This window comes from Zootermopsis nevadensis, unplaced genomic scaffold, assembly GCF_977971745.1.
Source record: "Zootermopsis nevadensis isolate Lab colony 2312 unplaced genomic scaffold, Znev_1.0 Znev_ptg000003l, whole genome shotgun sequence".
Classification (NCBI taxonomy): Eukaryota; Metazoa; Arthropoda; class Insecta; order Blattodea; family Termopsidae; genus Zootermopsis; species Zootermopsis nevadensis.
Window position 1 is genome coordinate 15402601 of NW_028259135.1, and position 27120 is coordinate 15429720.

The 27120-nt window shown below is 36.4% G+C and overlaps 2 protein-coding genes across 2 annotated transcripts; one reads left to right on the forward strand and one right to left on the reverse strand.

The window, feature by feature from the left end:
- Positions 1–543: 543 nt before the first annotated feature.
- Positions 544–9409, reverse strand: LOC110827923 (uncharacterized). The gene is made up of 6 exons (XM_022060089.2): positions 9156–9409; positions 7249–8003; positions 6286–6479; positions 5290–5439; positions 4368–4489; positions 544–4239 (listed from the first exon to the last, which is right to left on the reverse strand). The coding sequence occupies exons 1-6, from the start codon at positions 9312–9314 to the stop codon at positions 2245–2247; spliced, it is 3375 nt and encodes a 1124-aa protein (XP_021915781.1). The 5' UTR covers positions 9315–9409; the 3' UTR covers positions 544–2244.
- Positions 9410–16634: 7225 nt separating this feature from the next.
- LOC110827924 (mid1-interacting protein 1-like) lies at positions 16635–20129 on the forward strand. Its single transcript, XM_022060090.2, has 2 exons — positions 16635–16796; positions 17239–20129. The coding sequence occupies exons 1-2, from the start codon at positions 16726–16728 to the stop codon at positions 17912–17914; spliced, it is 747 nt and encodes a 248-aa protein (XP_021915782.1). The 5' UTR covers positions 16635–16725; the 3' UTR covers positions 17915–20129.
- Positions 20130–27120: the final 6991 nt, after the last annotated feature.

A 27120-nucleotide genomic window follows, 5' to 3' on the forward strand; every position in this document is an offset into this window, starting at 1 on the left:
TGTTCTAGAACTTTGTTTTTGTGATAAAAATATTATGAAACCCACTTACCTGAATGAAAGCTGTGGCAAAACGAGAAGTGTATTTCACATCTGAGAATGCTTGAATCAGACTGTCATGGAAATTAATCAAATCTATTCTGAAGGGTTCTAACAATTGTGTAATACAATCTGGATTGTTACAATTTTTGGACTCTGTCCATTGTGTGATTTTATAAAATTACATACAACTCTTTGAGGAACGGATATATCCTCGTCTTCAAGTGTGAGGAAGAGGAAGGGCACCTACTCTGTGGCATCCATTAGATTAAGCTAATCTCAATCACTGGACCTCAAAATGCTGAATAACTTTATAAAATCAGATGATGGACAGTCCTAAAACCTAAAAATCCAGAAGCAATGCACATCAGACACCTGCACTAATTTACAGATGCATGTGCATCCACATTCACACACAGCCACCACAATTCCGTAAGCCTGACTTGGAAGAAAATCAGGTTAAAAAACAATTCATAAAATGGACAGTGAATGAACTATAAACTTGAATTAGCAGGATATTAAAATAAAAAACTAATCATTCTTGTATTACATGAAATAAATAAAAAGCACTGCATATAATCAAAGATACCCATAAAATCACAAAGGAATGTTTGATAGTTATAAAAAGTTCTTAAAAATACAGCTGTCATAATGAACATATTTAAAAATTAACTTTCAGCTCTTATAATACTACATTTATCACAATAATTTATGTATTCAACTCCTTATCATTTCAGGCAAAAAGCAAAAAATATGCCAGTGTAAGAACAATTCACTACCACAAAATTCCGCAGCAAATGCCACACCATTTAAAATCATTGTATTCTGACAATACCATACCTGTTTCTCAAACATCCTTCACATGCTACACTTTAAATTTAACATCACTGTATCAAAGGAATGAAACAAATTGTTAAATGTGTTAAGTTTTCTATACAGAAGACTGTCTGTCAAACACTGGGTGGATGTTAATTGTTTTTCATACAGCAAGTTAAGTGCAGCAGGGGGTATTTCATTTTACTACATTCTAAGCACATCAGAACATGAGATACTTGCATATAATAAAAAAATGTAATACATAACACAGATAAGTCACTGCCAAACTAACCAATCTGTTTTTGCACACCCAAAAGGCAGAATGCTGTAAGTCCTTTTACAAATATATGTCACATAATATATATGTTCAACAAAATATTGGTATACTAATTCAACCATTATCACACACCTTTACAGAATCAGTATACAATACATTACAGCTGTTTCAGGCACCCTGCTCATTATATAGCTTATATATTCATATAAAACTAAAACATATTTCTAATTGTAATATATTATTAACGCAGGATACTTCTCACAGACATGAAAGGAATTTAATATGACTAGATATTGACTAGATATGATGTTTGACCTGTGACTAGACAGCTGAGTTGGTGTGACACCTCATAAAAAACTGAACCATATTAAAAAATAAATAAAATTATGGCAATGAAGTAATTTCAAACATTATGACCATTAAGGAATGTGTTCTAATTACACAACTAAACCCTGTTTACTTCTAATTAAAACAATTCTAACATTCTAATGTAGTATTCCCCAGGCTCATGATACATCCATTAGACATAAATTATTTAAAATGTATCTCTCTTCCAGTATGGCATCTAGTTTTCATTCAATAATCTAGAAACCCACTTCATTTTTGTTGTCATCCTTATGTAATGTAACCTTGGCAACAGACGGTTCAATACCTCTCAAATAATCATGAGCCAGTTCAATCAAGCGCACATTCTCACAACCCATTTTACTGAAAACATTTTAATATTACCCTCCTAAATCATCCTTACATAAAGAGTGATATATCATTCTGTTGTTGACTACATTTGTCAACAAAAACATTTCTGGTTTACAATATACTTCTTCTATGGCTCTCCGGTCCGTATTCGGTCCATGGCCTCCTCAATTCTCCTCTTCCATTCGGCCCTCTGTTACGTCCGTCTGTCCGAGGCTCTGATTGAGGTTTCGAAACATCTTCCTTTTTAAGGTGTAAGGTTGTTAGCCTTGCGACCAACCCCCAACCTGGAGGACCAGGGACCGGAGAGCCATAGAAGAAGTAATTCAGTGCACTCCAAATTAGTGTACAACTTTCTAGTCTTCTTAATCCTATTAGTTTGTTTGCTCAGTTTATAACTACAAACAAGGATGTCACTTAATTTAAACATTCTCTATTGACTTGCCAGTATGATAAACCTGATAAATGGGAGCAAATTTTGGGAAGTCTTCTTCAGTACACAGCTCAAAAATTTCAATGTCATCCATAGTTCCTGTTGAAATTTCATTTTGGTCACTTGTCTGCAAGCCACCAGATGTCATTCCATCCTTAAGTTCTTCTGACAAAGCTTTTCGAACTGAGTTTACATCTGAATTATTCGAGGTAAATGCAGTTGTAGGGGAAATTTCATGGCTGTAATCAGAAGATGTCACATCAATGCATCTACTGCTTTCTTCTTTACTGACAGTAGTTTCATGCATTACAGTAGCATCTACAGTAGAAAATGATTTAAAATTTAAAAGCGGTTGAGTACAATCTTCATTCATAGCTCTTCCTACTGCCTCACTGCCACTTTCAGTAAGTTGCGTTACTTCAGCAACAGGTGATTTTGTCAAGTCAAAATCTGTTAGAGTTCTTGACAACATAACAGTTCCCTGACTGCTCAGCATTCGAATAATTGCATCTTCATCACCAAAACCATCAGATGAAGCAAGCAAAGTTTGTTGAGTTCTGATGGTGTATTCTTGCTGTGTTCTTGTATTACTGCCCTCTGTCTCTAAAAGAACTTGTACTAAATTAGATGAATCCAGTGTATCATTCTGAACTTTATCATTCACACCGCCAGTGTTCGATGATAATTTATTTCCATTGGTGCTGGGCAACAGTACCTCAATTAAATTATTACAGTTAGTACTGGATGTTTGTGTCACCTTTCTTTTATCAGCTGTATGTGACAGATGACTGTCATCATTTATAGTCTGAGATGGTACAAAAGCCTCTGTCAAAACAGTCAGGGGCTCAGTGTGTTCCTTTACGATTTGTTCCGTGCAGCAGGCAGGTTTTCTGTCACTGTTCCCCTCATTACCTTGCACAACCATTCGAAGACTTCCAGCATTCTTTGACAAATCATAATCTGAAATTATGGTGTCACGAGGAAGTACAATGATCTCTTGAACCCGTGATGAAAAGCTGCCTCCCTTTCCATCATCTGCCATTAGTGTTACATATTCAAGATTTACCAGACCATTATCACCATCACCTACTTCATCATTTCTGCTGCTCGTCAGTGTTTCCACTACCTCAGAAGATTCAAGAAACGTACGCAAGTTTACATATGACTTGGGATTGTCTGCTTCCATGTCTATGTTATCTTCTTCATTATGATACAACTTAGCTTTGTCATCTTTGTCAATGACAACATTTCCATTATCCTGAATAGAATTTTCATGATGCACATTCTTGGTATATAAAGTTAGATCATTTGCTTTTGCAGTGGGCTTCAGTATATGAACAGAATGACTCAACTTCTCCTTTAGAGATGAATCCAACTTACCACCATATTGCCTCTCTGTATCATCATTTTGTACAAAGTGAGAGACATCATGGTCCCCAGGCTGAATTACAAAATTATTTGTATCCTGTGCAGACAGCTGTATAAGTTGGGGCACATCTTGAGAAAGACTTACATAAATATTTGAAGCATCAGTTATCATGTTGTTATAAGACACAAACTGATTTTTGGTTGAGTAAATATTAAATTGTTGTGGTAACTGGCTTGTACTTACACTGGTAAGGTTGTTGAGCTCCACATTACTGCTACTACACAACTGAATAACTTCACCTGAAATCTGATTGTCCTGACTAGAATTTATATTGCTATTTCCCTCAGCCTGACAGCCACCTCCTGAGGGTGAAGCAGATACCTGTACCAGTTTACTGAATTCCTTAGTAGTGCCTTGGCCTTCCAATACCTCTGCCTCATTACTTGGCGGAGGCTGTTGATGAACAGAAGTCTGATCTTTCAGATTACTTATGCGGGCCAGCTTGGGTCGAGGCCCACTTTTCCGTCCCCTGGGTACGACGGGTTGCTGCAAATGACGCAGTATGTGGCGTTTGCGGTTGCTGCAATCAGCAAACTTCTTCCCGCAGATGCTACACTGAAATGTAAGGAGGAATGGAGCTTAACAAACTGCATCTGAGACTTTACCTGTCAAGTAAAGGTTCCTGTCATTGGTTTAATGGCATGTCATTGCACAATGCACTTACATATGTAATGTGAATTTACCTGAAATGGTTTGTCGCCAGTATGGGACCGACGGTGCCTGAAGAGGGCGTTTGCTGTCACAAATGTCTTGCCACATTCCCCACACTTGTTATTACGCTGACCTGCGTGCCTCAGCAAATGTGCTTGTAATAACAATTAAATGACAAATATTACAAGCTGCAAAGAGTGATGTATCTTCTTTATGACAGTGATAAAAATTAAATTATAAATATTAGGTGATATTAAATGAGATGTACGTTCTTTATGGTCACCTGCTCACCTGGAGGGAATTGACTTTGTACAATAGTGAGCAAAAATTCACAAGAATAATTTATATTAAGAGACTATGCTGTTGATGTTATATTTTTTTTCTTTGTACTTGTGTTATTATGCTGACAGCATCTCCTGTACCATTTTAACTTATGTAAACCATAGTACTCATTTCATGCACAAGAGAGCAGCATGAGATAGATAACATGAAAGCAATAAACTGGTTTTGAGATATAGGTGACTCTCGCTATACTTAGGGTTGTGTTCCTGAGAACTGATGCATATATATATAGTGAAACCATGTGAAACAAAATGCACATAACAATCACCATTTTGACGTTAAACTGGCATCAGAATTCTTTAATGCTAAATTTTATCATCTGTATCACATTCTTTGATAAGTCTGGAGAAGGTTGATGGAGGTAAACAGGCTTTAATACCTGGCTACACATGGGGTATTTATATTCCTCATGATAATGAAATAAAACCATGGATAGTGAAATCACAAATAATAAGAGTCACCAGTATCCAAAATACATGATCATGGAAAAAATATGTACTACATTACAGGGTTGTTTACATATTTTACACCTTGCAGATTCAAAAAAGGATCAAATGTAAAACAGTGCAAAAGAAACACAGGCCAATTGGATGTTTACAGTACATCACACACCTTTGAAGTTAGTGCTGTAGAGGAACTCCTTGCCACACAAAAGACATTTATGCTTCTTAGCACAGCGGTGCACACCTTGAACATGACGACTCAGCTGGCAGCGTGTGGTGAACCTCAGCTCACATTCTGAGCATTGGTGAGGACGTTCACCTGGAAGTTTAAATTATACATATCAGAGAAGATATGTCTATACCTGCTGAACGGTTAGCAACCACTGAAAGAGGAAACAATTTTGTTATGTGTTTAAACAATGCAGTCACTGATATAAGTTAACACATCATGTTCAGTTTTTCAGCAGTACTGTGTAACACAGGACAACACATAAATACAACCACATGAAAACAGTACAAGGACTTCATCACAAAAGCTTTGTATACTCTTAGTGAATTATTTCCATAAATTTCTTTCCATTAATGATGTATTAAGTAGTATTTGTTAATGTCAGAAGTTACCTATTCAATTAAAGTAATCATTTCAGTCAGGAAATATTCACTGATGTTCCAGACTATGGTTCCACAGAAGAATTTAAATACAAATTCTGGGAAGAACATGTATTCTTTAAATGCTTCCATCTGTTTAGAGAGGCCATACACTAACACAAAACAGTGATATTTTCCTGTTCACACCAAATTGAAAGCTAAATAAACATTTTGTAGTCATCATGCTCTTTTACATTGCATGAAAATGTTACCTCAACTAAACATTAATGTTCCTTGTAGACCTATCACCACAAAATTTCAGGCACTGGTGTTGCTTCCACCTCTGAAGTTTGCAAATCAGTATTATCAAAGGTATGAAATTAAAAGTACATAGACAATGTTTGATGTTCATACCAGGTTTAGTGAAAATATGAGTCAGTTTAAAAGTTATTATGGGAAAAACACAGAGACATGATAATACCGTGATCCAATTATTTTTTACAAGGAAACAACATAAAAAATCCACACATAACTCTAAAATATAGTGACTTATTGTTCTAGTAAAAACATGGCAGACCTGTGTGGGTGCGCTGGTGCTGCTCAAGGTGACCAGCTTGACGAAACTGCTTGCTGCAAAGTGGACATGAGAATCGCTTTGTTTCTTCACTGTGTAGTTTCACATGGTTACAAAGTCCTGAGGCTGTGTGGAACAATCTCCCGCAGAGGTGGCAGCAATAATTTCGACTTGCTGAATGAGTCTCCAAGTGGCTCCTTGCAACATAATAAAACTCCATATACAGCAAATGACTAACCAGAAATAGCATGTAGAGAGGCAGACACAACAAAAGATTGTTTTAATATCTTTATTTCACTAAATACTCTTAACCTCTATCAGATATATTTCACAACTTACATACAATCCAGTTGAATTATGTCACAGTAGCATACTGCTACCATTTGGAAATAAATTTGGCTGGCCGCCCTATATACAGGGATTAAATCCCCTATTCTCATAAGATAAAGGAACATAGCTAGACAATAAATTCCCTTCATTTTATAAAACCCAGTGTTCATTATTGTGTTCATAAGAAATGACCACTGGCCAGTATCCATAGCACAATGGAAAAACAAAATTGGCCATATCAGCAAAATTGTAACCTTAAAAGGCATGAATCTTCTTCTTAAAATGACTTTGAAACTTCTACAGTCTTGAAAAATAAGGATAAAAAGCAATTTCCTCAATATATCTTTTCAATCCTACTGTACCATTTTTATTACTGTGCCTATAATAATAAATGCTGAAAATAAAATGAAAACAAAGAATCAGTTTGGTGCTGCAATAAATCACATTCTGTACTGAGGACCAAATTTGTTTCTTGAAATCATAAGAAAGAGTTGCTTCAGAGGTCCTGGAGAACAGCAAAAGTCCTAATGATGAAGTTCAAATAGCTTCAACATGAATGAGATGAAATAGCCTGACAAACGAGGGTTATGTTTTTAGGGACAAATTTGACAATAAAAATGCTTCATATAAATGTACCTGAGTGAGAACTTGGAGCGGAACTTCTTGTTGCATTTGTCGCACTGAAATTCTGATAGACAAAGATGACCTGTAACATGTGCTTTCAATTTACCATGACTGGAGAAAGTCCTCTCACAAATATGACATTGATGAACTTCAACAGATTTCTTTATCTTCAAGGAACGTTCTGAGAATTTTATTCTTTTAACACAGGCCATAACCTCTGCTGTTATCTGCAATTGTTCATTTTCTTTTAATCCTACTATGCTGTGTTCTTGTTCTATAACATTATGAGTCTCCTCAGGACTGACAGTTTTCTTCTGAATTCCAGCTGATGGCATCTTCACTTTCTCTTCAGAGGTATTACTGTTGTCACTTACATTTCTTACAGAACTAGTCTCCTCCCTATGTTCGTATTCAATATTTTTATAATTCTTAGTTATCATAGATATGCCAATTTTTGTCTCTGAACTCACAGATGAAAAATTCTCCACTTTCTTAGACAGTGCAGATGTGTTTGTTTGGTTTGTTTCTGCAGGAGTTTTATCACCAAGTGAAATTTGAAATGAATCTTTACAAATGTATGAACATGGACATGTGACACTGTCCTGATTAGAACTGCAAACATGAACTGATGACTTCTGCCAATTCTCTAAGTACTGTTGTAATCTCTTTTGTGTCTGTTCACATTTTTTATAAAAGTTCTGCCAAGAAGCAAGCTTCTTATTGCAATCATCACATATTTTCTTTGGTAAACTGTCATCTTCTTTAACCTGTAAACATTTTCATTCAAATAGTATTAATTTCCAGTATTTTTCTGACTATAATGTGCAGTTTTTCTAAATTCACCCCCAAAAAACTGCTCATTGCATTCTTGTACACACATAATGTCAGCTAAAAGATTTTGCAATAAACACCTTAGAATTGTAACAAAACTAATTTTGATTTCATCCAAAATTAAAATTAGAATTTATTTACATTCTATAGATCCTTCATAGTACAAGCCAAGGATGTGGAAGATGTCTTTGTATGAATTTGAACACTAAAGATATAAAATGTCAAAACAGCCATTGAAGTAGCTAATGTCATAATGAGCAGATTCATATTTACTGAAATATGACTATGGATTAATATCTCACATTTGTGCTACCTGACTTGCTGTGATGATGGTTATGTAAGGTTAGTGACCTAAATGGCTGTAAATTTGGAAGGTAACAGAAATGATCCATTAAGTATGAGACACAACATTATTCACAGACTTATTACTTCTATTTGAAATAGGAAGAATTGCCACAGAACAGAAAGTAATCTACTATTAAACCTATTTATAAAAGGGCAATAAAAGTGTTCATTACTGAGAATATCACTGTTATAAATTACATACATTTTATCCAACAATTCTCTCTTCAGATTCAAACAAACAAACAAACAAACAAAATTATTGGAGATCATCAGCATGGATTTTAAGACAACAGATCAACTACTGACCAGATATTGTGCATCAGATACTGGTTCATAATGGAAGTACCATGGAACACTATGTCAAGTACCTGAATCTATGAGCTTCATGAAAGCCTGTTAATTTAGTTAGGAGGTAGGTACTGTATAATATTCACACCTAATTCGGTATGCCACAAAAAAAGACTGTCATTTGTAATTTTTACAAAGTAGGAGTGAAGCAAAAGACATTTCAATGATGGCTTAAATGCTTTTATAACATTCAAAATTGGTACGTTCGAAGGGTACTGAATAACTTGATTCCTGCATAGTAAGAACCTAAATGAAAACTACCTAAGTTAGAACACGGCATACGGAGCGGTTTATTAACTAAAATTACGATGGCTACAGGCCTTCTATTTCACATTCAGTCACTCACGAAACATGTAGATCGACAACGATAAAAGATCATATGCATTCATACTAACTTGTAGCTGAAGGCATTTGTATATAAGTTGCGACAGTTTCCCGTTTGGTTTAGTTACGGCAGACGGTAGGTGGGGAGTAAAAATGTCAGTAAACCGTCTTCCAAGTCGGCCACAGAGTCTACATTTCTTTTGAAAGTTCTCCTCACTTTTCAATCCCATTACTTTACAGAAATGCAATTAATACATGTGTATAGCTTGGACACAGCGAACATAAGCATCCACTCCACCATTAATCATGCTGCAGCTGCTGCCAAAGGGAATCATCATATGCTGGCATTATCTGTGATTTCTAGGAGAATGGAAGTATCGAATGAATTATTCGGTGATTTTCGATAATCGTCGTAGGACTTATGGTATTTACTTTTTGGCATAAGTAAAGAACATCTCAGGGGTTTGATCCACGCTCTTGCTGAATCTAGCACCAACATCTACGTTTTATTTGTTTTTTAATGTCACAATATGTTACAAAACAAGTTCACTTTTTTGCTCTTATACGCTTAAACTTGCCTAGATTCAGCAAAAGGCTGTTTTCACATGATAGGTATTCTATTTCTAGTCCTGATGATGGAGGCTGCAAGAAACAATGAGAGAACCTGAAATATCAAATCGAATTGAATTTTGATTCTCATCGGTTATATACAGATGATTGTTTATACGCAACCCACATTCGTAAATATGTCTCCTAAAAATAGTACTATCGAGAAAATAATGTGCGCATGGCCTGGCAATTTTGGGTCTTTCTCAATGACCGGAAATTCCCCACTCACAAGGGAATGGAATTTCTAAACCACACCTGCAACAATATTGACTGAGCATGCCGTAAGGCTCATTTCTCATTTCATTACATGCAGTATAATAAAGTAAAGCTGTCCCACTATACGCCATGTAGGCGCTTTGGGGGAGTGGATGTATAGCTCCAACTCATTCTTGACCTCGGCACTAGATGGGGGGTGAGTACTAATTGTTACGTCATAGTTTCCTTCGGCATTGTCGCGTTAGTAAAGGCGTCAACAATCCGCTTTCTTCAATGTGGAAAGAGCTGAGCTGTGAATCGCTTGTAGGTGAAGTGTGTTGTAGACGAGATACTTTTGTGCTTTTAAAAGTCTTTCACAATAACCAAAGTACTTATCTTCTGTGAATTACTAATAAATTCTTCACACTGTCCACTCTCTCCATTTTATTTTGACGGTGGACATCGAGGTCTCTTCCTCTTGAAGAAAGAATGACGTAAGGACATCCTATTTATTATTATTATTATTATTATTATTATTATGATCAATTGTTTAATTGGTCCACAAGCCGCCAAAAACTTCAGGCGTGTTGCCGTCATAACTCGGATGCTTGCAGCCCAGATGAAACTGTAGTCACGGCTCGAACCACGAGATAGGCGGCTACAGTGAGTTGGGGTCGTACGCACGTGCAGTAGTCGGAGTGACCCGAGAAGCACGGCCTTTTGCATTCGGCTGAGTAACTGCCTGGTAGTGGGGAACGAATAGTTCCAATAAATTTTACATTTGTCGTTCTCAACGACGGATTCAATGTCCCCAGGAGAGTACGGCAAAAACGGGTGTCTTATCTATGCCATAAAAGTGTCTCAGGTGGTAATAGAGTAGAGTTGCTTATAACATTTACAGATTTTCATTTACATTTGTGAAATCTTGGAAGAGAATTAGGCTTGTCTTCTTTCTAACACAAATTCAATTTTTTATTCCATTGAATTCTGTTTGTTTACGTCGTCATTTATAATAAAATAATTCCGTTAAACAGTGTGGGATTCGAATTTCTGAAACAACAAGACATGTCAGTAGCCGAAATTCTTGATGAAATTGTTTAAACCCTTGAAAGCCTGGTGGTAAGTATATATACCACTTGCCTGCTTTAACAGTCAGTAACTTTTCATTATGCATTTGTGGGATTCGTTTGATTCTCAGGGTAAAGAGTGATAATTTCCTTTAAATTCATTAACCGGTTGATCTTTGTAATGGTGAAGTGTAGTGTTTTCTGTGCGGTACGGACTGAATTTTTCCAGTGATATTTAGACGAGCTTCGACATCAAATGTTTAATAAATGGGGCCTCTGTTACGAAAGATAATTCTGTCACTTTAGATTTCTCGATCCATGAACTGCAAAGAATTCGTTTTATTTTTATTAATAATTGTCTGAATAAACTGAAATGCACTGCATTCTGTAACCGTCCACTGCTTAACTTCTAAGGTGCCGCTGGTTGACATCAGCAGCCGTCCAGGGGGTGGAGAATGTTTTTAATTTGGGAGCATGTGATTGAGGTTGGTTATCCAACAAAACCTCGTAGATCTGAATTGAGTTTTCCGTTGCGAAACATTTCAGAAAATAAGATCGGGAAGTATTTCTGCTGGTTCCGTTCGCTTAGAAGCGGGTGTCCACTTCCGGTCTAAACATGTGCTAAAATTCCAAAGTAGTTGTAATGCAATGAACACCTTGAGCTGCGTGATGCAGAAACACGTATTAAATTGAACAAATCCTTTAAGAATGATTGTGAAATAAAAACAAGTTGACAGTGGAACCACGGTTCCGGAGAATCTGACGTAAATACGTCTCTGTATTTAAATTATATTTAAGCAATAAATACAATGAAAGGAAGGTTTCTGAATGTAATGAAATGTAATGTAATGTCAAAATTATCTACTCTACGACGCACTTCTACAAGCGATTAACAGTTCAGCTCTTTCCGCAATAACGAAAGCGGATTGTTGACGACAGTAGTGTAACACAACAATGACGAGTAAACACGACGTTCCCTAGGTAACCATTGTTGTCGATTTGTTGATACGGATCTTAAACATTTTCGTTCCACGTTTTCGTTACACATTTTTTGTTCCACGTTTTCGTTACACATTTTTCGTTCCACGTTTTCGTTACACATTTTTCGTTCCACGTTTTCGTTACACATTTTCGTTCCACGTTTTCCTTTCACTTGTTTGCCGAATGACCCTTCCGTATAGACGTATTTACGTATGATATAAAAGGCTCATAACCTAATGAAGAGTAACGATTAAGTTAATTAAGAAAACTAAACTAAAGTCGGATGCTCGGTTATAATTCCTTTATGGAGGAAACAATAATTGTTACTTCATAGTTTTCATCGGCATTGTTGTAAATAATAATAAATAAATAAAGCGCCCCGCTACATGCCTATGCAGGGACTTGGAAGGGAGCGGAACGCCCCGGCATTGTTGTATTAGTATATATTTACGTCAACAATCGGAAAGAACAGCTGTGAATCGCTTGTTGAAGAAGTGCGTCGTAGACTAGATAATATTGTGCTGGTAAAATCGTTTTAGAATATCACAGGTACTTATCTTATATAAGAATTATTAAGAAATCTGTGATACTGCCCTCCACAATCTCCATTTTAGTTTTGATTAAATCGGTCATTGACAGTGGACATTTAGGTCTCTTACTTTTGAGAAGAGGGTGGGATTCTAATTGTTTAATATTAACCGTCTAATCACAATAAAATATTTTATTAAATATTAAAATATTATTACACAATTAACATTTAATATTTAAAATATTTAAAATATATTAAAATTATGCTCTTTCTATCGAAATGTTCGATTTACAATTAGAGCATCATCTTTTTCACGACATGTTTCGGTTTTCAATAAACCATCTTCAGGTGTATAATCGACATAAATTCAAATGTAATATTCCTTTTTATTATTATTATTATTGATAAGAATTATTTTATGAAATACAAGGACAAAATACTTTACGTGTCAGTTTTACATGCTGACCGTGTAACAACATATTTTAATCTGCCAATACAGCATTTGGCACGCAAAATGGCAAAGAAAGCATTCGGGAAATACACGTATACTACAAACTGAAAGCTTTGTTCAACTCCTGTCAGCAAACGTCTGTGTTCGTAGGCTAACAAACCGATTTTCATTTTCACACCTGTCATTTCCTTTGAGTCCCATAGGCAATGAATAGAATCGATATTTGAATATCGATTCTCACGGTTATGTGCTACATCACTACATTTTAATAAATTAATTTATTCAAATATATTTTTACTCCGTTTACTTTGTGAGGTGATAAAAAAGACGGCTACAGAATAATAATTGCTTCGGTTGGTTACATAAAACCTGTTCCCCACGTTTCCAAGAACAAAGTTCTTATTTGCTTGAGTAGTTCTCTTTTTCCGATTCGTTAATTATTAATCCTGCTTTAATGATAATTTACGTGCTATTTTTTATTGCGATATGTCGTTTTCTAGGTGATGTCAATCAAATTCTAGAAGTGTTTTTAAAAATCCATTAAAGTATGGCGTCTGTTTTAATTTATTTAATATTTAGTGACGCAACTGACTACTTACGCAACTCAACGGCACAACATCTTTACGAGCATCAGATACCAACTAAGCTCCTCAGCAAATTCAATTTTGTCGCATCCAAACGTAATCATAAAATCCCATTACTGGCCCTTATTTAGGGGGCCGTGAATTAGGAGTTTAAATACGGCCTCCCCCCAATGTAGGAAACGTTATAAGAAATTACTTCCTGTAAAAATAATGAGGTAAAGTTGTCTGTGTACTTAAGAATCATGAAGGCTCACTTAGACATGGAGATAAAGCTCTACCATTTGTTAACGTAAGTATTAGATGAAAATAAGTGGACATATTTAAGCGCCTGTCGCTTTATCCCAAGATAAATAACCCTCCAACCCTAAAACCGGTCTAGACGCGATGATGTAGGGAAAAGCTCCTGTCTTCTTTCTGAAATCGAACCCCGGGCATCCAGCTCTGAGAACTAGTGAAAGGAAAAAAGTGTGGAATTATATGCAGACTTTGCACGAGTAATACGTAAATCTGGTTGATGTAATTCTAAGTGCCCTGCTTTGTCATAAAGCCCTGGCAACGATAATTTGAATATTTAACAAAATACCCCAAATAATGTATTTAGGCTCATCATTGACGTGAACTTCAAAATTAATAAAACTAAATGGAAGTTACACCCACGCAATAACAGTGTTGCTTACAGGTTTTTATTAATGCCTGCCAAAATATTCGTTCACAGACATAATTCAGTAGCGCTTATAAAGTTTATGACCTTTATACGGAAACTGAGTTCTGTGGCTGGGAAAAGGCATATCTATGAATGCATATGAAGTCATTTGAATGTCAATGTAACCATTAGTTGACTTTATCGACAGATGTTTCCTTATTATTTATGTAACCCATGGAGCAGAGTCTTTTAGAAGGTAACAGTCGATCGGGAAGTCAAGAAACTCACTGTTTTATCGAACCCGAAGATTCACAAAAGACCGGCATCAATCCCATTCCTGGGCCAAATGGATACAGTCCACACCCTTCCACCTTATTTATGATAAATATTGTTTTTCAAACGCGTCTGTCTCTCGCAAGTGGTCTCGTCCTTTCAGATTTTCTAACTAACATTTTTACGCACTTATATCTCCCATGCGTGCTACATACCCCACTCATCTTATTCTCCTTTATGTACCGTTTGTATATGTTATTATAAATTACATATAGTATTTATGGACCAGATGACGCATACCATCGTAACTCTATAAATTGCCCTCACAGTGTAGAAGATGACGACAGAGTCTCTTGTATTCACTTATACTTGCTAAGAACACAAATTAACTTTCATGTCCGTAGCATTGCACAATGCCATAACATTTAGGAAGTTGTGCATACGTAGACATTCTTACATCATAATTTAGCGCGATCCATGAATATATTCTCAAGACACATTTATTCGTTTTCATGGTACAGACATATTGTTCCTCCGTCAGATGGCAGTTTCAGATTAGTTTTGAAATTCGCTGATAGAGAGCGGAGCAAGGTTATTTCCCTGTTTGTACAACGAAATACGAGCTTGATTTCTTACTCTCCAGAAAGGTTGATCTGAAAAACGATTACTTTATAATATATAGGTCCCATGAATTCTCAGACCTTCACTGAAATTAAGTCACATGTAATGTCAATTTTCTCATTTACAGTATATCCTTAATTGGTTTCTTAAATTAAAATACAGCGTATAAATTAGAAAAACTGATAAATTACATATTATGTTGGTCTATAAGTTTCCTCCAAGGAGTAGACACCTTCGAAAGAACCTAAAAGTCACTCAGCTACACAATAAATTCCCCACGATTAATTTAATAGATCGATTTAATATTATCCACCTATATACGTCTACATCTTTCATTCAGGTTTTCCGGCCAAAATTTTATAAAAGTTGTGAAGATTTTCATTATACAATTTTCTCCATCGTTCCGATGGTTTGTCCTGCCTCTCAGGTCCAGATATTATCCTCATAACCCTGTCCTCAAATACAATCTGCAAATATTTCCAGAATTTAATCTGGTCTAAATTTCTTCGTGAAAGAAATTTTGGTTTGTTATCGTCGTTTCCAAATTCTCAAATACTGCCATATTTTCGAACGATTTACATTAATTAGTTATCTTATATTAAGATTTTGTCCTGTAGTATAGTAACGCGTTTACTTCTGGATTAACTCCAAACATATTTACGGTTTACACAGTTTTGACAAATAAACTAATATTATTGGCATAGTTCAGAACCTAATAAGTAATAATCATATAAAACGTTCATTGCTGAAATAAAAAGTTATCATGTATTAGGCATTCCGTTCTTCGGTACCTTTGAACTCAATACATAAATTGCTTTCATAAGGTAGTATATTTGCGTTATATTGTGAATTAGGTTAATATTTTAATATTTTCCGTCAAATCACAATTTTAATAAGATAATAAAATATAAAATATTTAAAATATCATTTCACGTTCCGCATCGAATGATCGATTTACAAATTGGAACGTCTCTTACGACATGTTTCGGTTATATATATATATATATATATATATATATATATATATATTGTAAATCGATCATTCGATGCGGAACGTGAAATGATATTTTAAATATTTTATATTTTATTATCTTATTAAAATTGTGATTTGACGGAAAATATTAAAATATTAAATATTAAATTGCGTTCAGTTAAAATTATTTGCCTGGCACATTTCCCTTGTCTTAATTGATTTTAGTTGCACATTTGAGTACATACTGTTCTAAGGAGTAACAATTCTCTGAATAATAAAATTTGTCAGTATGTAAATCATTCACAAGACTCCTCACGTTCTTGAATTTGGTTATGTATTTTATTAGAATGCACAATACGTATGATGTGTTTTACAAGAACACACATAAATGTTCACAGTATTCTAAAAAAAAATCTACATTGGAAATGTAAGGTATTGTTTTACTCTTTGTCGTCATATACATAAAAATGGATTGTCACACGTTATATAACTCATTATGTGACGTATTTTAAATTCAATTTGACGTAACAATACGTTAGCATATGTACCCGCGAAATAAAAATTGATCAGTGCGCAGTCCGCCGACAAACTTCCCGAGCCCCAACGAGTTCATACCATGCTCATATAAGTGGGTTACAGCCTTCTCAGCTAGCACTCGAATTTGTCGGTTAGTGTTGGTGCTGGTGCGTGGTTGTGAAAGTTGTGATTCATAGGAATGCTAACGAGTGATATTACAAACGTGTATAGTGATAATATTCCTGTGTCTTCAAATATGGAAACCACTAGGTGAGCTATAATCTGCATCACTAAGTGTTATTTGTCTTATCGTCAGTTCCTTTGATCATAGTGCATGTTCGGTTTGAGCCGGACATTTTCCTACATGTTTTCATTTGCCAGAATGTAACCTAAGAGTCGGTATTGTTTGCAGCTTCATTATTTCGTTGTGAATAGTTACATGGTATTTCGTACAAACAGCCAGTAAGTAACAGTTTTCGAAGTGTTTCCATATTAAGGCACCATTAAGCTGTTCTGTAATAGGTAAAAAAAGTGTCACCAATTCGATATGGAAGTTCAATACTGCGCCCTTGATGTCAGATTAAAAGAAATTATTCTTCCGGATTAAAAAAAATGCTTGTGGTATATAATTATGGCCGAAAGCTAGCGGCCATTGTAATTGGGAGTGGAGAAAACAGTAGTCTCTAATAGTGAATATGTTTACAATTTCTAGGAACTGCCTCAGGAGGATTGCTCGTCACGACGATACGGAATTCTCAAATCAGAGTATAATGAATGTCATGGAGAAATTTGTGAAAGCTGTCAACGATATGGACGAGACGATACTAGTTCCATGCAGGCTCATGGATCTGAAAGTTGGAGATGCTGGGGATACTGTTGTAGAGATGAAGGCTTCATCGAAACATGCAGGCAGTGGCAACAGTGGGAAACGATGTAAGTCCACCCTAAATGACATGGCATCCACTGATCTGTACAACCTATATACGATGGTCAACTGTGTCAAGAATGAGCTCTTGTGGGGACAGAATGTAGCACCAGAAGAAGAAGATGAAAGGCAGAAATCTCTGAATGGTGGAATTGGTTCAGTAACCCCAACTTCAGCTTCTTCTGGCTCTGTAAAGGGCCACCTCAGGCGTCCATCAACAGTATCTATGACCTCAATAAACTCCACAGCTTCCATTTCAGACTCTGATTCTGATACAGGGAATGAGAATGATTCTGGGATAGAAGCCGAAGAAAATAACGGACAAGGTTCCGACTACTCACTTCAAGTAGCCGAGAGTTTCCGCAGGCATCTTCACGGGCTTCATCATTCCCTACAGCAAATAACTGAAGCTGCTGTGTACCTGACAACGCGTTATCAAAATGATGTTGGTGGAGCTGTGTGATCGTTTCTGCACTCTAAGAAAACTGAAAAACCAAAGTCTATGATGGGTTGTTGATGTTTACAATATTAGTCAGCAAGAAGTTAGTCTTATGTTGGTGAAACTGAAGTTTATAACTCAGGTTAGTTAATTGGCATTGAAAAAGAAATTTCAATTTTTGATTTGTGTTAACATTATATCAATACAAGAAAAGAAATATGTTCAGTTGGTAGAAATTCATCTTCCCACTCCTGCATGATCAATACTGATTTCACCAAAGTGAGGTGGAGACAGATTAAGCTTTATGGACCGAAGTATTTGTTAGTCTGCACAAATTTTTCAAGGTAAATAAATAACTCTGTGGTATTAAAAGTATATAACTTGCTCTTTAATTGTGATATGGACAAGGTGAAGACTATGCTTCTTAAGGACACATTTTCTTCAGATTCGTGTGCACAACAGTGTGTAAGTAAGTAGTAGTCACGTAATAAGATGTGTGTGTATTTTTGCAAATGCTAATTGGTAATTTAATGTGTGATCCTTTGATGGGAGAATGAGAAAGGGGTGCAATTGTGCGAATAGTTGTATTATTATAACTTTCTGGTGGCAGTACAAAATAGACACATTGCCAAATTCTGCAGGACAAATGTAAACACATCAGTGAATAATATTTGCCAATTTTAATATTAAATTAAGCAGGAGCCATTAAAAAAAATCTGGATATCTAAATTAGATTATTAACTCAACACTTTGATTTTATCAAGACTGAGCCCTTTTTCAACGTGGTGTACGCAAGAGACTAAATGTGGTTTCAGATCTTTAGAAGTGTTTCCTAACCAAAAGAAAATAGGCAGAAAGATAAATCCAGTTTTTACGTGCTGAAGGGCGACATTATTAACGTAGTAGTTAAGGAAATATCAAAGATGCGGGTCATCAGTTTTCATTTGAAAAAAAAACAATACGGAAAGGAATGTTCTTGTAAAATTTACGTGTATTTGTTTCATTCTTTGGTGCAATGGAAATAATTGTATTAAGTTACTTAGAATTGGAGTAGGAATCCAATTAGAATTTTTAGAAAATGGAAGTTCTTTTATTCATATGCTAATGAATGAATTAAAAGCTTTAAAGATACTTTGTGTCTGGCATTATAAAATAGTATGTACACATTTACAAGTGCATTTCTTTTAGCCATGTTGGGTCTGTCAAACATCCCTTATTTCAGAAACATTACTTGTCCTAATAGCAGTTCACTTTGTTCTAAAAAAAGATGACGGTAATTATTAAATGCAGAAGAAGGGTTACATTTTTTTTGTATGATACGAAGTGATGTTTCATCAGTGAACAGTAGCAGAGAAATGTGTCTAAATCTCTTTGAGTTTTAAAACTTTGGCTTCCATTATCATATAAATCTTCACCTGTAAGATTTGAGGGTTTTCACAGTGGCGAGTGTGAAGATTTTTGTCTTCTGGGTTCTTGTACTTTGTAGTCTGGTAGCGTAAGAACCCAGAAGACAGAAATCTTCACCTGTTATCCAATTTCTTCTTCTTCTTCTTCAGTTTCCTGACCGTTACTTCGGTCTTCCAGTGCCTAATGTTTTCTTCCATTCTTCTGTATTTTCCCATCCTTCCAGAGGTAGTTTCCACTCAATCATGATTCTTGTAATTCTGTCATTCCATCCTGGTCTCGGCCTCTCTCTCTTTTGGTTGCTATTTCATAGTCTTCTTTGGTAACCTTTCCTCCTCCATCCTTTGCACGTGTCCGTACCAAATCAGTTGTCTGTTCTCCATCTCCTCAATTATATCTCGATCCATCCTCATGATTTCTCTAATCCTTTCGTTTCTCACTCTCTCTCTTCTGGAAATTCCAGCCGCTCTTCTTAGGAAATCCATTTCGATTATTCTCGACTTATTCTTTTTTTGTTCCGAGAGTTGCCAAATTTCTGCTCCATAAATAGCCACTGTTATCCAATTTATAAACTTTACTCGTTGATGAAAAATGTGTCACAGATTCCAGTATAGAAGGAAAACTTTAAGATTGTTTAAGGTACATTACCTTTTATTGTTTAAAACAGTGTGAGCCGCTTATTTTAGGCATTATATTAAGGTTGTTTTTCATGCCTTGGCATGGTTATTTCCTGAATCTGTTCCTCTCATTATATTATTTTGCATAGTTCAATGTTTTCCATACATACTGCATTTGATGCAATGATTTATTTGTTTAATAAACTGTCTTAAGAATACGCAGTGTTAATTATTTATTGTGCTGACATGTAACCCAACACAGACTTACATAATGAGGTCTCGACCTTGACGCTTCACGCTGTTTGACAAAGAGGTGCTGGTTTCTCAAATTTAAAACAGAACTTGTATCTGGCTGTGTTAAATTAATGCTATCTGAAGTGGACTAGAAGAGTCATAATTAATCTGCTCAAGATCAGTTAAATATCTATAAAATTTTATTTAGATGTTTATTTTAACGATGTATGCAGAAATCATGTGACTGCCAACCGCAGACTTGTCGTCACCAAGACCCATCAAGACGTTATCCTCGCATCACCTGTCACATTCCCTTCTGAAATTCTATAAGCATGACTTGTGTCCCTCGTCCTACTAACATTTCAGCCCATTTTCTTGGTTAATTACATCAATAGGTTACTCTGACCTGTTCAAATCACGAAATAAACGTTAATAGAATGGATTGGTGTCTGTTTTTGAAATTGACTATTGCTCAGCTGAATAAGAGAACAAGAATTGAAAATAATATTGTTCCAGGCTTTTATACGGAATACAGTGATTAATAAAATTATCCATTTCAAAATTACTGACTTTCTTTTCTTGGTCTAACATCACTTTAATAGACTGGAGCTTGCAGAAATATGTAAAAAAAAAAATTCTAATCAAAATTGCAAATTATTAAGGAAAACAATTTTATGACAAAACTTAATTAATTTCCTAAAAACTAAACAACAAGCCTTCCAATGCTGATGTAGTAATTTTCTTAACACATTAAAAATTTCCACATATTCCTATAAATAAATATAATTCTTGTAACAAATACACAATGACTTAAGAGAAAAGAAAACGAAGTTAGTTGTGGAGTTTAAGAGCTGGCATACAACGTGTCATGCTGGTCTACTTAGGATCCTTCATAAATGGCACCTTGGCATAGTTAAATCATTTCGACCTTCCAGACTTCATCCAGTTTTTAAGTATAGTTCTGTCATCCATTAGCAGATAATCTGGTTTAAATTCTACCACTGCCATATTTTCTGCTGTTGTAATATGACGTATCCATGGCGAAAGAAAAGCCTTGTCTGGAACCTTCAGCAGTTCAGGGCAAGTCAGTAGGTAGAATACTTTTGTTTTGACGTCATGTAAACTCGCGGTTCATTCTGTCCTATCTGGCAGCAGGTGTTAGGAGCTGCTTTGCCAGCCATAACTTAACAACGACCTTACGCACACGAAGTGTCACACACCTTCGCTATCGTAAAATGACTTAAACACTTATGGAAACGTACTTTGTGCGAAGATAAATTGGTATCGAAAGTCGCGGTCGGGTGGTTAGCACGCCTGTTTCGTATTCGAGAGGTTCTTGGTTCAAATCTTGGCCCGCAACCTGTCTACCCTGACAGATTTCGTCGTGGTTTTCCTCAGTCACCCGAGCCAATCGCTGTTGGGGTATTTTAAATTAGGCAACGACCACTTCCTTCCACATTCTTCCTGTTATTGTGTTTCGGAGCTGTACAGTCAGAGCTGCTGGCAGTGTAGTTCAATAAGATACCTTGCATCGCTCTATGAAGACGTATGGGAAAGCACTTTTAATCTCGGCGAGATGGAAGTCAGTGGAAGACTCCACGCTCCAGCGACTTTGCCCCCAACGTGTGCCCCAGAGTAACGATGAAAATCCCTTCTCCCTGCTGGGAATCAAATTTTGGTTGTTCAACCGAGTATGTAATACGTATCTTATAAATCCAACATGTTATATCAGGCTTTATAGCTCGAAGGCTTGGTGTTAAAAATATTTATCACTTTATTTAAAAGCGCTGTTTCATCTGTGTCATTTATAAAACTTCGAGTGAGAAAATGAAACGTACGAATTAGGCAAAATGTGCGAGAAAATGACGAGGCAGTCCAGGCATTTCTTCGGGTAGTTGCATTCGTGGAGTAAACGTAAGCAGATTTCCTGGTCTTCGTATTTCTCTGAACATGACAGAGATTAAGTCCTATCATGGCGTGTGAAGCAACCCGCCAGCTGGTTTCAAGTCCTCGGTAATCTACGCTTTCTTGTGTGACGTCAGACGCTTACAGTCGGGTGGCATCACACGTTCATATTGAAATGCTTATCAAGAAAGATGCAGGCTATTACAGAGGACGCATCCCCGTCGAAGAATGAACGTTTCGACGCTTGCTTCGTCTTCACTAAAAAAGCGAGAGACGCCTATTATATTAGATCCGGTAGAGGGCTATTACGGATTCCACAGAAAAGTTTGTAAACTTCTACCAGACTGCACGGGGCAACAACCCAGAAGACAGCCTTCTTCATACACGCCGCCATGAGAACCTGAAATGTCACTGTGTATTGATGAGTTTGTAAATAGTGTGAACGGTTATATCAGGACGACCGCTCTCTGAGCTGAGTTCTAAACGGGAACTCCTAAATACTCCGAAGGACTCGAATGAAATATGAATCAAAAGTGAAACTAAGGCGGGCAGTATTAATACAAATGCCAGTTTCTCTGCAGCGTATCTATAAAGTATCCTGTAATTTAGGAGAACAGTTAACAGCTTATAATTCGCAAGTCATCGGATGATACGGCCATTTTTGAAAAAAAAAATGCTGAACAGGTATGTTTCGATGAACTCGTTTGTCTGCAAAAAAAAAGTTCAAGGCTAACAAGCGTGGATCAACAGATTCACATTGGCCAAAACGACAAGCGTTTACCTAAGCGGCCCCCTCCTTCCCCCCAAAGGGGGCCGTGAAGATTTTATTGGGCCTAATATAATTCATATTTAAATTCCCAAGAAGAGCTATAATAAGTTGCAAACTTGTATGTAGAAAAATACTTCATGTTCGTCTGTTTAAGGCGGTGTAGTCTGGCAGAAGTTTGCCAACGTTTCAGAGGTCCTTGCTGCATCCAGCGTCAGGACCTCTGAAACGTTGGCAAACTTCTGCCAGACTACACGGCGCTACGGCCCTGAAGACAGACATCTTCACAGCGAAAATGTTATGTAGATGTCGACTTCCTGTAGAAAATATCAAAATTATAGAGGAGAGTAATTGTTCATGGTGGTGTTGAACGTAGCTCATAATGAAGATAAATTATTCCTATCCTATTTCTAAATTTTCCCTTATAATTACCATATGATCACTCAAGAAAAACCTACGATGAATGAAAATCGGGAAATTAGTCTATTATATTCAAGTCCGACTGAAGTCTGGAAACAATTCAACTTAGAACACTCGGTCCAGAACAGGAGACTGTGATATCGCATTCGGCTTCCTCTGGCTATTTGTTTCTCGCTGTCTCAAGACTCCTGAAATTTGTTGTTAATTTTGTAGTCATTTCAATAGTCCATACAGAAGCCATTTCCTGTTGTTATATTACATAAGCCTTAAATCATATCGTGTCAAACTGACTTCACTGCATTTCCTATCCCACGACATGTTTTCGCATAACACAATTCATTATTCTAGCATGACAAGATTTGTATCTATACTCATTATTTCGTATCCCACAACAATTTTGATTTTAAAATGTTAAGCGCTGTTTTGGGTATTAAATTAAGCCTAAAAAGCATTATTTTTTATATAAAAAAGTATGTGTATGTATATTCTGACAAGGCCAGTGGTTATCTAAACTATGAGGTACCGCAGTCATTGGATAATAAATATGAACGTGAAAGCCTCACAGTAAAAAGTCCGGTTGAACGAGCAGTTCCGTTTATCGTCACATAACAATTTTCCTTGGTTGGAAAATACTTTACATCGCGTGCACAAAAGCTGTATCTTTGTATTTTTCATAGGAGGTCAATTGTCGTGATTTAAATAATTTTGAAAGAACAATGATTATTCTTCTAAGAAGACTGCGAGCGAAGAACTGTGTACGTGTCACCCTGATTTAGTCCCACTGGCATAGACTGACGACTGTGGTACATCTGCTCGCGAGGGTCCTATGATAAACCTTACACCATGTGTAGGCATTTACATTAGGCAAAATGAATTAGTTTGCCTGTGGGTTAATTATAATCACTGTTCTTAGTAATAATATTATTTTAAGTTTTTTGTCATATCTTTTGTTTTCAGTCAGTGATAATTTGAAGTTATTTAAACAATTTTTAAGTACTGTCTTTTCTCGCGAGGCTGTCCAACCTATGGTAATTTCAAATAGCCCAACTTCTGAATAAGAGTAAGAAACATCTCTGCCGGGATTATAATCCCAGGATCACCTTATTTGCAGACGATACTGGAACTTAGCCAAGTTCTACTAATGTCAACCATGACAGGAGATTGCATTTTGGTTAACTCAACGACACTTTTTCGTTTAAGACTTGAAACTTTCACGGCTACTAAAAGTGATAAAATCCTTTCGTTATTTCAGAGTGAAGGCCAACGTTTCAAAGATCTCTTTGTTCACATCAAATGATTAATCATTCACTGATGATGGAGACAAAGAAGTTTTTCAGATGTTGGACTTGGGCCCCGAACTGACATGGCTGATCGTCCGAGAGGATTTTATCAGCGTTGAATGGTAGGATAATTCTGAATATGGAAAAAGAAGGCGAGGTGGTCTATTCTGTGGTACTAAACAAACATCTGCCTGGAGACACTGAAGGGAATGACAAGAAGTATCAACGAGGATACCAAGTCTCCGAATTAGGACGCACGAGCACTAATCATTTATTTTGGTTTTCCTGAATTTGCTTTTTTTTATTAAACAAATTATAGATAGAAACCAACCTGGCTCGTTCGATTCTGACAAAAGAGGAAAATGAGACCAATATCAATTCAACGTTAATTCCTGCATTGAATTTCTGAACTTATCTCGTTGATAAAAACTCCTACCTGTCGTTAGCAAACAAGACACAATCTCTTGAGATCAGTGCGTTTGACATTTCTGGAGGTCCATCTATCTCCTGGTCTGAGTTGTGAGGCGCGTTTTATATTTGCACAGCAGAGTAAATTGACACGTGGTCAGAAATCCCTATGAAGGCGATAAAAGTTAAGGCAAAGCGTCAAACGTTCTTAACCTTGGCACTACATGCAGGTAAGTGATCAGTCTCACTGTCCGAATGGGCCAAAGACGTCGTTACACTTTCCTTCTCCTACCCAGAATCGAACCACAGCCGTCCAGTCCAGGAAGAGTTACTTTACAGACCGATTTGTTCACACTGTATTAGAATATGGCTACATATTCATTAAAATGGCATGAAAGTTAGTATTCAAGGTTCTTATTGCGACGAGTAGGAAGATGGCTTGGGATGTTTCCGGTAGATATTGATTGACTTTTCAGAGGACCTTACTACCACCTTCATCAGGTTGATGAGTGCGATTGAAATGTTTGCCTAAACGTTGGATAAATTTCAACATTCAACGCGGATCGTCCCCGAAACCCGAAATTGTACGCTGAACAGCAGCGAAGAACTAAGGACAAGAACACAGACTAATAGTTTTACAGAAAAACTGTGTTGAATTTATTATAATGTTGTCATATTCTCATTAGTAGACTAAAGCAGTTAATGTTTAAAAATAATCTACTCGATAAACAATCTGCCCCTTTATTTAGAGTAAAAGACACTACTTAGGCAATCGTTACAATGCTGAATGATATTCAAAAATTGAAACGAAAATAAGAAACCGGACAGCTATAAGAGAAACCAGAAGAATGTTCCGGGCAGTTCCAGCTCAAAATCACGCCCTATGTGTTCTGTTCAGTAGCAGTGTTGCGTCTGTACTATGAGTAACTGATTTCAGATACCCATAGGTTATTAAATACATGCAGTAGCCAGAAGTTGTTCCCTACAAGCAAGTATTCATGTTAAATGGAAAAGAGAATGAAACCGAAAAGCTGGCCTTGCCCTTCAGACACGAATATAACTGAGTCATAGAGCCACTGCAGGTTCATTAAATTTCTTAGTTAGTACCTTTGACATCAGGCAGTGTTTCGATGTATTGGTCGACACACAGTGACAGATGAACTATGACGCGATTCTGCACTTGAAGTGATTACAAGAAGGCGTTTGTTTGTCTTCTTCCTTTCAAGGTCTGGACCAAAGACCCATCACAAGGCCAATCTCACTAATGATTCCGGTGGGTGATCGGAAATTCTTCTGGCTTAAGAGTGTAAATCATGCGACATTTTCTTCAGACACATTTATATCATTTTACTTTAGACCCTGAGAGCCTCTTCGTACTCGAAGAAAGGGGGGGTCTACGGATTCGATTTTCATTCTGCAAACCGACTACTCTAAGAATTCCGTAAAATGTAAAAATAAAAAAAATATATCCTCGTTGTCGTCTGTCACTTTTTCACTCCAAGTCTTTTCCTTTCTACCTCTCCTTGTGTTCCTTCTCTCCTGCCAGTTCATGACCTGCAGAACTGTGTGCTTAGGACATGACACGGATAGCAGAGTCTTTTCTTATTCAGTTTAAAACGTGTCGATTGGATCTGAGAGGTAAATATGGAGAGAGCAGTGGCCTATATCGTTCTATTGGTTTGTAAAGGCGTTCGAATTTTCATCTGGTTTTTGTATTGAGACCACAAATAAAGTAAGTCGCCACTTGATCTTCGCACGCTGCAGACAGAAGGAAATGGTATGTGTCATGATGTCACTGTCCACGATATTGTATAATTGACAACTGTTCCTACAACATTTCTGTTAAGACTGTAGAGACCTTCGTAAAATGTCGATGGGTCTTTATTTCTTTAATGACATTCTGTCAATTTCAATGGTTATGTAACACCAGATGATAAATTATTATGAATGATGTGTTGATAATGATGTTGGAATAAGCAGCAGTGACCTTTTTAATTTTATATTACACAATATGCCTACATTCATTCTTAGATAATTTAACAATAACGTTTCAGCTGTAGCTATTACATAACATTAAATTATACGGGAAGATGATAATGACTTGGACTGAAAGGAGACGAGCGTGGCCTATTTCAATTCAGCCTACTATCCCTAATGTTACCTGGAGATACTCAGGAAGACAACGAAAATTACCAA